At 36.4% G+C, this 12,851-nt stretch overlaps 6 protein-coding genes across 6 annotated transcripts; 4 read left to right on the top strand and 2 right to left on the bottom strand.

The window, feature by feature from the left end:
* Window positions 1-264: 264 nt before the first annotated feature.
* Window positions 265-1,302, top strand: FDP41_013747 (uncharacterized protein; the record flags this gene model as incomplete). Its single annotated transcript, XM_044704411.1, has 1 exon — window positions 265-1,302. The coding sequence occupies one exon, from the start codon at window positions 265-267 to the stop codon at window positions 1,300-1,302; it is 1,038 nt and encodes a 345-aa protein (XP_044565246.1).
* A 106-nt stretch (window positions 1,303-1,408) lies between these two features.
* FDP41_013748 (uncharacterized protein) lies at window positions 1,409-2,053 on the bottom strand (the record flags this gene model as incomplete). Its single annotated transcript, XM_044704412.1, has 1 exon — window positions 1,409-2,053. One exon carries the CDS (start codon window positions 2,051-2,053, stop codon window positions 1,409-1,411), a length of 645 nt encoding a protein of 214 aa, XP_044565247.1.
* A 592-nt stretch (window positions 2,054-2,645) lies between these two features.
* On the top strand, window positions 2,646-4,349 carry FDP41_013749 (uncharacterized protein; the record flags this gene model as incomplete). The annotated part of the gene is made up of 1 exon (XM_044704413.1): window positions 2,646-4,349. One exon carries the CDS (start codon window positions 2,646-2,648, stop codon window positions 4,347-4,349), a length of 1,704 nt encoding a protein of 567 aa, XP_044565248.1.
* Window positions 4,350-7,205: 2,856 nt separating this feature from the next.
* On the top strand, window positions 7,206-7,751 carry FDP41_013750 (uncharacterized protein; the record flags this gene model as incomplete). Its single annotated transcript, XM_044704415.1, has 1 exon — window positions 7,206-7,751. One exon carries the CDS (start codon window positions 7,206-7,208, stop codon window positions 7,749-7,751), a length of 546 nt encoding a protein of 181 aa, XP_044565249.1.
* Window positions 7,752-8,308: 557 nt separating this feature from the next.
* FDP41_013751 (uncharacterized protein) lies at window positions 8,309-9,613 on the top strand (the record flags this gene model as incomplete). The annotated part of the gene is made up of 2 exons (XM_044704416.1): window positions 8,309-8,697; window positions 8,803-9,613. 2 exons carry the CDS (start codon window positions 8,309-8,311, stop codon window positions 9,611-9,613), a joined length of 1,200 nt encoding a protein of 399 aa, XP_044565250.1.
* Window positions 9,614-10,066: 453 nt separating this feature from the next.
* FDP41_013752 (uncharacterized protein) lies at window positions 10,067-12,564 on the bottom strand (the record flags this gene model as incomplete). Its single annotated transcript, XM_044704417.1, has 4 exons — window positions 10,067-10,669; window positions 10,750-10,804; window positions 10,920-11,645; window positions 11,792-12,564. The coding sequence occupies 4 exons, from the start codon at window positions 12,562-12,564 to the stop codon at window positions 10,067-10,069; spliced, it is 2,157 nt and encodes a 718-aa protein (XP_044565251.1).
* Window positions 12,565-12,851: the final 287 nt, after the last annotated feature.

Below are 12,851 nucleotides of genomic sequence, written 5' to 3' on the forward strand. Positions count from 1 at the left end.
AATCAATTCCGTGCACTCTATCAAAATGGCCACTTTAAAAAAAAAACTCCGAATGTGGACCAATAAAATTGAGCGCCGACCAACATTCAATCAAAAAAAACACAAAAAGTGTCTTCTCTCCGAGTGATCTTGTTGTTGCACTACTCCTCTGACCGACTCGTCATTATTGCATTTGTGTTCTGCATTATTGACGAATTGACAACACACTCATCATTTGTATGCAACTGCGACGACAAGCGTTTATTGTTCCAAAACGAAAAAGAAATGCAACAAGAACTTGACTTCAATAAGGAATTATTACAATTTACAGAACAACAACAACAACTTGAAGAAGACCACCCTCATTCCTGTTGTGTTGAAAATTCTTCCACTTCCTCTACTTCATCCACAACAAGCAGTAGTAGTGGAAGCAACCAAAGCACTACCGAAAAGAACTCTTCTCTTCAACACCACCAACAGCATCATCACCAGCAACAAGATGCACCAGCTCATCACCATCCTTCCACCATTCCATGTAAATATTTCATGAATGGTTTCTGTAAGAATGGAGATCAGTGTTCCTTCTATCATCCGACCTCCCCTCAATCCTTTATGTTTTTCTATCATCAAATGATTTTGAATTCTCAGAAACAACAACAGCAAACTCAACAACAAGTCCATCCAGTAATTTATGTGAGCTATCCAATGGTCATGCCAACAATGATGCAACCTCCTAATTCAAGTAATATTACGAATTCTGTGTATTACTGTGGCCCACCAGCAGCATCTTCATGGACAGCAGCACAACCACAACAGCAACAACAGCAACAACCTTACTTTTTCAGTACCACACATTCATCATCTCCATCCAGGAATGCAACAACTCGCACTACGAACTCCCAACAAGTATCATCTCCTTCTCTCAGAATCACTCATTCGCAACGAAATAACAATCCTTCTCAACCTTACGGAAAAGGTATCGCACCTGGTCATGCCAACGTTTCCATGTATAGTGAAATATTTGAAGATGGCGAGGATGAACCTTCGTTTTATCAACCCAAAGTGTGCACCTTTTATGTGAGTGGAAAAGGATGTAAATATGGCTATCATTGCAAATTCTTTCATCCTTTAACGAGTAAAAGTGTCGTTAATACACACTCGAATGTTGGCCAGCAACTGTCATCCTCTTCAACAGTGACCTCTCATCATCACCATTCTCAACAACGATTGCCCTCTCAACAACATTCTAATCATGGCCACAAGTTACACCATCACTCAACACCGTATTCATACTCTAACAATTGTTCTTCGTTGCATGCTTAATACGAGTTATAAACTATGAATCTAGATTCACATTCGAACAACAACGATCTATTGCGAATAGATTCACATTCGAACAACAATGACTCAATAAGAACATTTCGAAAATTTATTGATTCATGTAGTAAAAGTGAAAATCATAAATTTCCTTCTCATCCAAAGAGGAAATTGAAATATCTGAAAATGCATTCTCTTTAGAAATGCAGCTGAAGAGTTTCTTTTTCATGAGAAGAGATTCTTTTGCAGCAAATGGTTTCATAAATTTCTCAACTCCCCAACCTAGTTCCATGTTTTGGGCCACATAGAAATCGGTCGAGAATGCTTCTACCATCAACTTGTAATAACAGCGAGTTTTTTTGCTAACAAATCGAATCATGCTTGCATTGCGTTTCACCGCTTGTAATGCCAACATGTAATCCGATTTGAACTTGGATGGTAAATACTCAAAAAGCATTGGATAGTGTTTCAGTAATAATTGCAGAAAATATTTGGTGGTAATGTTCATCTTGGGAAGGAATTCGTGTTGAATGAATTCAATTTCAGAGGGTTCTTGACTTTGCATCTTGTTAGACACGAGTTGAAACACAAATTCACACATGTCCCTATCGAGTTTTAACCCTTTTGATATGTAATGAAAAGTATTGAGATGATTCAAAATGACTTCTTTGGCAATCTTGGGATCTTCCTCCGAAGGTAAACTATATTGTGCAACCAAGATCAGCACAGGATCGGAATGTTGTTTGCGCTTTGTCATTTTAATGGGCTAGGTAGTTGTGGGGAATTTCATCATGATGATGGCAGTGTTGTGGCTCAGAGGGGGTAGTGATGGTTCATTGTTGTTGTTGTTTAGAACATTGATATGTGTTTGTTTACTTTTTTTTGTGGTTGTTTTTTCGGTATAATTCGGATTTTCCATGCTTTTGAAGTATTTTCGAAATCCTGCATTTCGAAATTGAAAAAAGGTCCGACACAAGTCAACAATATTGATGATGCAAGGTTTTTGTAATTTTATTATAATATTGCGGGTTGAGAGGTTTTACAGCCATTGATTTGGTGAACCAACAGGTCTAAAGGATCGCAACATCAAATTTAATAACGGCGCAGATCAGACTCCAAAGATGGCAAAAAGCTCGTTGCACATAACAAAAAAAAATCCTTAACCGCACCTTAGTTGCTTCACCTTATTAAGGCCACACGACGTTACTTTTTCAACGGTATATTCGGCTCGAATAATCGTTTTTACTCTCTTGAAAGTACAGCTTGTCGTGAACGCAGTTTGTTTTTTCCTTCGTTGATCCATCTTCTTTTTCTAAGCCTCCTCCAATATTCCTCATTGTTCATCCAACATGAAATCTCTTGCATTATTCTTTGGTGCGATTCTTACAACGCTGGTTTGCTTGCTTGTGATGATGAGTGGTTTCCATTCAGCGTTGGTTCTTGCCGCAGGAGCACCACCACAACCCTCCTGTCCCAATAATTGCATCGATGCAGATCATGGTACTTGCGATACAGCCTCAAGCACTTGTCTGTGTAGTGATTTGTGGACTGGATCTGACTGCTCCCTCTCCATGTGTGGGTGGTCCAAGCAAGCCGTTGAGGGTACTGTGATGGGAGCACCAACTCCTCTCATCGACTCTACCATTGTCGACTCGTCGAGCATTAAATTTACCATGACGGTACAAAAGCATCCTATCATAACGTTCAATCATCATTTGTTTGTTGGAAACTCAATGTTTAATGCTTCATCGTGTTCCCTGTATGGAAACAACCAGGTGGTGTCATTAAGCCAGATCACCCCAAACAGCAATGTTTCTTGTTTAATCGTTTATGAGAGCCCAGTGTTTACCATTGATATGCTGATCAACAGCAACCTCACTACGAAACAATTGTTAGGAGATGTCATCAAACTCACCATTCCCTTGTCCATGGCTATAAGCAATATGAATGGAACGGGAAATAATGGTTTTTGTGAAGCCATCACTTACTCCACTTCGCAAGTGATCTATTTCCAAATTAATCCCATTGTAATTTATTCATCCTCTTCTTTCAACGCGACCTATAATCCCTTTGGTTATGATGTCAAGTTGTATCCTCAAAACATTGGTACCACTTCAAACGGGCTTTTGACCTTTGATGCCGTCTTAGAAAGTACCAATACGAGCTTAATATCTTTCACCTATTTCAACAATTCCAATTCAGCATACACGTTAACAGTGACCAAGACCACCCAAGCCTCAGTGGTTGGTACAAAGACCTACTATCTCATTACCACACAATCGTCCGTTGCCGTTTCGGATTATAGGGGTGTGATTTATTTCAAGGCCTCTTTGAAATATTTGGACTCGAATCTCATTGTCACGTCCTTCATACCTTTCAAGATTGATTACACCATTGTAGTGCCACCCTCAGACAAGAATATCACATTGCAAGTGTCCATGACCACAACGGATAATATGTGGCGAACGAAACAGGTTTTTTCCACAGAGGAAAGTGTCTACTCGCTGGTGCAGTCTCCTGGTGCAGGGTTCAATGGATATCAACTCGCTGTTGAGAGTGCTTACATGTGTTGCTTCAAAACGTATCGATCGGCACCAGTCTATTCTCCAACAAGTGGACAATTAGGTTGTACCGTATTCGATAATTCCACAATGGATTCATGGAGGCATATCATCTCCAACTATGCAGGTGTAGATCCAACCACAATCACTTTCCCTCTTTCATCAAATCTGTATGGATTTGCATTCAAATTGAGCTCTGCCATGTTCGACTCCAAGGATCCTAGAGTTTGTTATTTACAGGCCAATACACGTCTTGTAGCACGATCGAGAAGTGTCTCGTTGTTTGGAAGAGCAGCCCTTGTTCCAAACTTACCTCCATATGCCGTGACTTTGTTGACTGTTGAAGTCAAGACTTTGAATCTGAACAAGTATAATGACACTTCGAATGCCGCAGCAGACACTTTGGTTGGATGTGTCAACAAACAATCCAGGTGGATATCAATCCTAATGATGTTGCTATCTGCCCTTGCCATGTACTATATGACAAAGTAAAAATATCAATTGTGACCCCTTAATGAGATGTCAATGAGATGAATGTAATGAGCCAATAGTTCTTCCCTCTGGAATTGTCAACTCTTCTTTTGAGTGAGTTGTTTTCAATGCAAAACTGTTTTCAACCTTTAATATGATTTAATGATTGAATTAAGGCCGTTTGGACTTGTTCTTTTTCCGAATTTTCGCATCTTTCGAGGACCTTCTTGGAATTGGAGAGGGCGGTAATTGTTCCTCGGATGAATAGTCATAATCGCTATTCCAGTACGGGCTCGGATCCCACTCATAATCATCACTATCATCTACATAATCTATTGCCAAATACATCAAATTCTGGAAAAATTCACTGTTTTCAATATACTTTCTTCTTGCCTTGTCTGAAATCTGGTTACTGCTTAGATCCAATTCTGTAGGATTTATCAAATATACGCTATTTGCAAGAGATTGGACCCCTTTACAATCAATACCATTTCTCTTCAGGTTTAAATAAGTAAGGTTTGTCAAATATTCACTTTTAGCAATATATTTGGCCCCTTTCTTTCCGATACTGTTGCTACTCAACCTCACTCTCTCTAAATGACAACAACATTGGCGATATAGGATTTCAGTACTTGGAAATGTGAAAGTCGAATCGTGCACATTTGACGAATCTTACTTGTTTAGGTTAAATTTTTCAAATAATTGCTGTTGGAAATATATTTAAATCCTTCATTGCAAATGAAACAACGTAGGCTCAGACAAGTTTTCACTGTTTGCAATATATTTGAATCCTTCAATGCTAATGCTATCGAACGAGTGGAAGTGGCATAAAATGCCCACAACATTTGGAAATGGGTGGTACAGATTTTTTAATTGAAGCATCCTAAGCTGAGGTTTCGTTTCAATCTTATCAATCATATCAAAGGATAAAGATTTAAAAACAAGTTGTCTAACTCGTAAAGAATCTATTTATTCGTTGAACTCGCGATAACAACCTTTTTCAGGCAAAGGAGAATATATCGCATAGCTAGTTCGCCTATTAAGAGAGGTCAATGGGAATTCAACTAAACATATTCGTATAGTATCCTCAAGTTGTGATGAAGTTCTGAAGTGCTCTCGTTTACAAGAATATTAGTGGCATTATTTTTCATTACCGCTTTTGGAGCATTTTAGTGCTGGGGGTGCATTCAGAGTTGAATTTCTTCATTATTACAGTTTCATGGGAATTCAACTGTTTATATTTAATAAGAGGTCCTTCGGATATATCCTTTTTTATGTTTGATAAATATTGAACTGCTCTCGTTTACAAGAATATTAGATGGCATTACTATAACGTTGAAAATATCTAAGAATTTTTTAGGCATCGGACACGTCGCTAATTTTCTCAGTTAAAACTCTTCCATTAAAATTCATTTAGACTAAGTTACGATGAAATCTAAACGTTAAAGCTAAATATTGATACATGTGTTGTCCACTGCTGTAGTATAGTAGAAAATCAAATGGTCTCTTTCGCATCATGATCTGTATTCTTAAAATTTATCTTTAGTACCTTTTGATTTAAATTAATAGGGCTCCCTGGAGATACTTCCAACCATATTCAGGAAGCGCCCGATGGGATTAGGCATATCGTTGGTGATGAATCTCTGATCTACTTTCCTTTTCTTGAATATTGTTGTTTTTCTTCTCTTTTGAAAATTTCAAGCATTTTTAGGAAGATCTTTCTGTATTGATTTTCCCAAACAATAAGATTTCATGGAAATTCAATTGTTTAATTTCGATACCACATCGTTGGATCAGATGGATTTATGTACTAATTACCGACTTATATACTTTAATTTACTAGAATATTAGCTCACATGCTATTAAAACAAGTTTTTCAGTAGTATTTTTAAAATCAAACAAACTTGTTTGGTTTTCTTCATTAATACAACACCATGGAATTTTTGATCTGTCAAATTTTTGTATGCAAACACTACTATGGAGTAGTCTTTAACACGAGAAGGTTTGAAATTCTTTCATTTGCTTAATAATATCGTATTATTAACGTCTTGTTGATAATGCAAAGTCTTTAAAACCGACATAAAAAAATTGAATGGTTGCGATCCTCTCTTGTCACAGCATTACATTGGTAGTGGTTTCACATTAGCGTCGTAAGACTCCTGCCCTTTGTAGGCTTATGATAGATACCCTCCAACCGGTGTCGTAGGTTCGTTAATGAGATCTATGATGTAGGGTGGAGTTATTGCCCTGCCGTATTTCAGTGAATAGCACGGACCACCCCCAGAATTCCCATAACACAGGAACAGTTACGGCATTTTTTTGAAAACGTGTTGGCCCAAAAAAATGTCAAAACCCAACGAAACCATCTCATGTAATCACTCAGAACAACACCAACGACAGCATTCGGTTCTCTTTGTTTGTTTGGGAAATATTTGTAGATCTCCGATGGCAGAAATTATCATGAAATGTCTCGTAAAAGAGAATACTGAGTAAATTCCGAGGGCGAGATCATCTTCAACATCCAACACAATTTTTACAAGAAAATTATTCGTCAGATAATTTTGCGAAGAAGGCTATTGTATTTCAAATTATTGATTTATATGGCAACTTTTCAAATGTTTGTGCTGTCTTTGCTCTTCCAAATTCCAATATGTTCTCTTTTATTATGGACAAGGTTAGAGAAATAGATCAAAAATGGTCTGTTCATGAAAAATTTTGTATAATTGGTTCTGTCACGGATGGTGAGTTTGAACCAGCTACAGTAGAGAATTTTTTGAACAACAATAATGAGCGCAAACAATGGACTCATTGTGAAGGTTACATTCACATTCTCAAGCGATTAAGAAATCCTTAATTGACAGCAGTCATGCAATATCTATGATGGGTTTGATTTATCTGACTTCCAAGTACGACAATCTTAATAGAAAGTTAAGGAGATCAGATTTAATCGTCAAAGATGAAATGAATGTAGAAAGTTGTTTGAATCTCATTAAGGAGGATGTATTGCAAGCATTACAAACAATTAGATCTAACTTAAAAGAAGAATTCCACGATATTCTTCCTTCTGTACCAAATTTCTTCAATAACTTTGTTCTTAGTGACAGCAAGAATATTCATAAGAGTGGAATAACTGACTTTATTATGAAAGATATTGATGTTGCTAATTTAAACAAAATGACAGAAAAACAATTGAATGAGTATTTCAAAAAAAATTACAATATTCCAACACTCACCATCCAAGAAGAATATGCTATTGTTGATTCTATGTATTATTATTTATGGCATACTCGAAAATTCTATTACGCCTGTCATGATGAAAAGTTTTCATTGGAGGCTAAATTGAATGATTTATATGATTGTATTCAATATTTTAAGACAAAACTGGATATCATTTCAGATCAAACTTTAAGGGGCATTGTTTAGATATATAGAATGCTGAAACGACTATGGTTTCATTCATGGAGTTTGTCTGAATTTCCTTCTAATGACTCAATTATTTCTGACAATGAGAACCAAAGCAATAATTGTTTTCCATTCGATAATTATGAAAATTGGTCATCACAACAAAATTCTACGCAAGACCAAACTGTCGACAAAAACAACAATGATGATGATGTCCCAGATGTTGGTTCAGATTTAAGTTATGATTCCGTAGACAGTAATATCACTACAATTAGCGATGAATTACGTGCTATTGAAGCTGGACAAAAATTTTTCAAGCTCTCAGATAGACCTGTTGAAGATCAGAAAAAAATATTAACAAGTGCAATAAGTAGCAACGGTTTAGAATTGATTTTCAGTTTGATACAACACAAATGTAATAATTTTTGCATTTATGATTTGTGTAGCATCCTTTTTAAGTCACATCGATTTGTTGTAATTGAACATTTAACAGATACACAACGCCTATTTTCCCTACCTAAAAAAGTTGCTCAAAGCATTACAATAGGTTGAATATTAAGTACAATGGTCTTCCTCCAATGCCGGACAACAAACTACCAACTCAAGAAACGATTAACAGAGAAAAAGTGACACAAAAAATTCAGTCACTGAATCACAGAGAAAAAAGCGTGACACTCAGATCAAACTCATCTGTTGTAATACGTACATCAGTTGATTTGGAGTGTCCATTTTGTGGAAAATTTTATGCAACAATTGGCCCTCTAGAAAACCATTTACACAACATCCACAAAATAGATGAAGACAAAGCAAAAATTATTTGCAAGTCAACAAACGCAACTCAAACATTAGTGAATGCTCTGAAACAACGAGTTCATCGTCAACAGCGACTCCATCAATGGGATGTATTGAAAGATTTACATAACTACGATCCAGAAGAAAAGAAAACCAAGGAGTTACTTCATCAAAAGTAAATCTCACTTCCATCAATTGAAGAAGCCTTATCAGCACTCGATAATGTTGAACTTTCAAACGAAGAAATTGCAAAATTGAAAAAGAGCACAAAAAAAACAAGGATACCAACTCAATGTTCAGAATGTAAAAATTTAAAAGGACGCAAAGAATGTGGTTTATGCAAAGTATGCTGTTTAAACAAAGGAGGTTGCAATCATCATTTCCGATATTACAAAGTCATTGACTCACTTCAAGACTATTCAGTTATAATTGCAGATTGTGAAACTACAGATTTCAAAGTCAGAAGTCTTACTGACTTTTATGCAGACAATCTTAGCAACAACAGCACTATTGAATTTCCACAATTTATTCGTCCTAGAAGAAAAATAGAAAAATCAGTCGTAGAATTGACTAATATTTCAAATGAAATGGTGCTTAACGGAGTGCATGAAGATCAAGCAATTTCTAGATTGGTTGCAGAGCTTCCGAAAAAAGCAATAATTATGATTGCTCACAATTCTCCATTTGACAAAGATGCAATATTTAAAGCATACATGTATTGGAGGCAGAAAAAACTCTTGCAATCTAATTTCAAGGAAAATCGGTTGATATTTGTAGATTCTTTAGGAATTATCAAACAAAAATTATTAGAAAAATTAGAAAATTACAAGCTCGGAACAATATTCAAAACCTTATTTGATCGTGATATTGTAGATCAACATCGAGCAAAAAGTGATGTTATTGCATTGAAGCAAATATTGCAACATCCCAGAATATTCGGAAATGATGTAATTAATTCTGTGAAACGGTACTTGTCGGAGATCACAATCGAAGCCAGAGATTGTATTGTATTCGATGCTAATGGTAACAAATTATGTAATGATGATTTAATAGAGACTAGAGTATTAGGATTGATTGAAAACAAACGATAAACCTTCTCTGCTTGTTTCCGCTTTGATTGGCCCAATAAATTGCTATTGGCTCGACTTGTAATTTTTTTTATCAGTTAAAGATTGAACTTGTAAATTTAATGTTTCTCAAGTTGTCAACATATCAATGTCAAGGTTGGAATGATCAGAATAGCAAGTCATCACCTCTCGTTCAAGAAACCAACCTTAAGAGTCACTTGTTAACATCAAAACTGTAAAATGCTTTAATATTCATTAAAGTCTTTAAGGATTAAACCCCAATCAAATGGTTGCTCAACTTCATCTCTTAAGACCCGTCGTTGTTCGTTGCTGGCGAGTTGTTCGCAAAAATCTATTCTTCCAGAATCAAGTGGATCTTTGTATTGTCACAACAAAAAAACAGACCAAATATTGTAATTTCATTATTAAATCATCTCTTCATTTTGTCCAATACGATGATGTTACAATTCGCAAAAATTAGATGGTAAACTTTCGTACATCCATTTTTGCGAATAATGGACTCGATTCGATCTTTTTCTTGACAAATTGTGCATTGATCGTGATTTCCAACAGCTGCTTTTGGCTCGTTCCTTCATTTGATGGAATAATCTGATAGCAATCCTGTAGTCCAACCTTGTTGAATTCACTCTCTATTGTAGTTGAGTCAGATTTCACAAGGTCAGGTATAATAAAGGAGAGTTCTTCCAGGCACTTGTCAATGATACCAATGAGTCTACGAGTGCCTAGATTATCCACACTAGAGTTGCATATTGCTGAGAATGTAGCAATTTCCTCGATCGCTTCATCGGTGATATTCAGTCTAACTCCTTCCGTTTCAAATAGTGACACATGTTGGCGTATTAAATTAAATTCTGGAATTGTCAACACTTGATACAACTCTTCTTTTGTATTGAGTGAGCCTAAGGTAACTCTCACTGGTAATCTTCCTTGCAATTCAGACATGAGATCTGAAGGTTTTTTATCGTGAAATGCTCCACTTGCAATAAATAATACATGGTCTGTCTTAAAGGTTCCGTATTTGGTTTGAATTTCACAACCTTCGAGAAGCGGCAGCAAGTCCTATCCCAAATTCCACGCATATCACAATCACATACACCACAATTACCAAGATGAGATGAATTTACAAAATGAAAACATACCTTTTGAACACCTTCACCAGATGCATCTGCTGAGCCTCTCTTTTGGTTGGGATCACTTAGTGTTTTTAAATGTGAGTGCGCCGTAGAGTTTGAACATACAGCATTGAATTAGAGTCGACCGACCAAAAACATTTAGATCAAGGAATTATCATGAAAAAATGTGTACATACCCACAAATTTTGTCAATTTCGTCAATGAAAACAATTCCCTCTCTTTCGGCAATTCTTTTCGCTTCCTCAATGAATATTGGGTTATTTATCAATTTTTCTAACTCAAGCTCAGCAAGCTTTACCTTGGCCTCTTTGACGGTCAGTTTTACTTTTTTGAAAGCAGTAGGAGTTGGTGACTCGATGAGCATGGTATCAAATGGTGTTTGATGATTGCTTAATTCTGCAATATCTGGTATTGTAAATTTGGAATTTTGAGGTGTAAAATTATTCTTAACAGCATCAAATAGATCGCTCAGGGCAGACATTCCAGAGCCTCTTTTGGACGACGCAACTGGAACTTCAATTTCAACATGACGATCATCCAACTCTCCATTTCTCAACATGTTCAAATAGTCTCTGAGTGTAGATTCTCTTATTTTTTCAATGCTTTCAGAACCGAACATTAGATGAATCAATCTATTTTCAATTAATTGTTGCAAGTAGGAATGAAACAGTACAGCTCCAGGATCTGCCTCCTCATTCTTTAATGGAGCATTTAAATAACCTTTAAACAACTCAGAGAGATTATTTTTCAACAAGTTAATAGAAACATCAATTAAATCACGAGCAATTGTATCCACATCTCTACCGTGATAACCAAGCTCAGTATATTTTGTGGCTTCTACTTTTAAAAAAGGAGCTGAAACAAGCTTAGAAATTCGACGTGCAATTTCTGTTTTTCCGCAACTATGGTTACCATTCAATGCATGTTACAGTGAATATTATTGCATAGGAATTAATTGTTCATGAAGAATTAATTCGTCACAAATTCAGTAATCACAGTAGTAAGAATCGTGCAACATTTGTTTTTCAAAATGCACACTGGTACATACCCTGTTGGGCCAATCATTAAAATGTTCTTTGGAATAATTTCACTGGGATCCAAAGTTGTTTTTGGTCTACTCTTGTCATTGTACCATTCAATAAGAGTCTTTCTTCTAAACCTATTTCGGAGAGCAATCGCAACCGCTCTCTTTGCATCCCTTTGTCCAACTATATGTTTATCCAAACTATTCACAATTTCCTCTGGTGTTAATTGAGATTCAAAACTGTTTCTATGTAATTTATAAGCTTCAAAAACAACTCTATTAAAACTCTCTATTAATTTTTCTTCATCCTCCAGGAATGTATTGAGAGGTTTCGGTTTTTCCTCTTTCTTGGCTTCAGAGCTTTCGGGTGTCATTGTCGACGAAGATGAAGATGTTGGCATAGATTTTCCAGGCTTGAGCATGAAATCCATCATATTTTCCAAATGTTTTTTCACTTCGGGAGAGCCTTGTCCTAAAAACCCGAGCTTCTTTAATTTATCAAATATATCTTCTCCATCGTCATCACTGTTATCACTAAAATTACTTCCTTTCTTTCCCGTTGTAGATGATGAAGATTTTTGAGTCCGATTCACGATGGTTGAAAAGGATCGGAAATATGACATTGTTGAGTGCCCGAATCTTCCAACATGATGATTACTCGACGTTAACGATGCATCAAGTAATTGAATGATGCAGGAATGAGAGGAACCTCCTCGCGAAGAAGTTCTTGAACGAAGTGTTCCCATCAAAGAATGATGATGCAAGCACGCGTGAGAGGCTTTCAACAGCGATTTCATTTTTTTTTGACTTAAACCTGGAACTGTGGCAGCCAACTGGTCCAGCGTTCGAATCCCAGGGGTTGCTGCTGTTATCGTGAGCAGTTTAAACACCTTTACTTCCGGGGTGCCTGCTAGGAAGTCACTACGTATCTTACGTTCGGCTTGTAAATAATGTACATAAAACCATCGAACAACGTTTATCATCGAATAAACCCATCCCTGAATTTTTTTGACTTAAACCTTGTCATCCAACATGAAATTCATGTAAATGGAGATGGGTCTTTTGACTGAAGAAATCGTTTATG

This window comes from Naegleria fowleri, assembly GCF_008403515.1.
Source record: "Naegleria fowleri strain ATCC 30894 chromosome Unknown tig19, whole genome shotgun sequence".
NCBI classification, from domain to species: Eukaryota; Heterolobosea; class Eutetramitea; order Acrasida; family Naegleriidae; genus Naegleria; species Naegleria fowleri.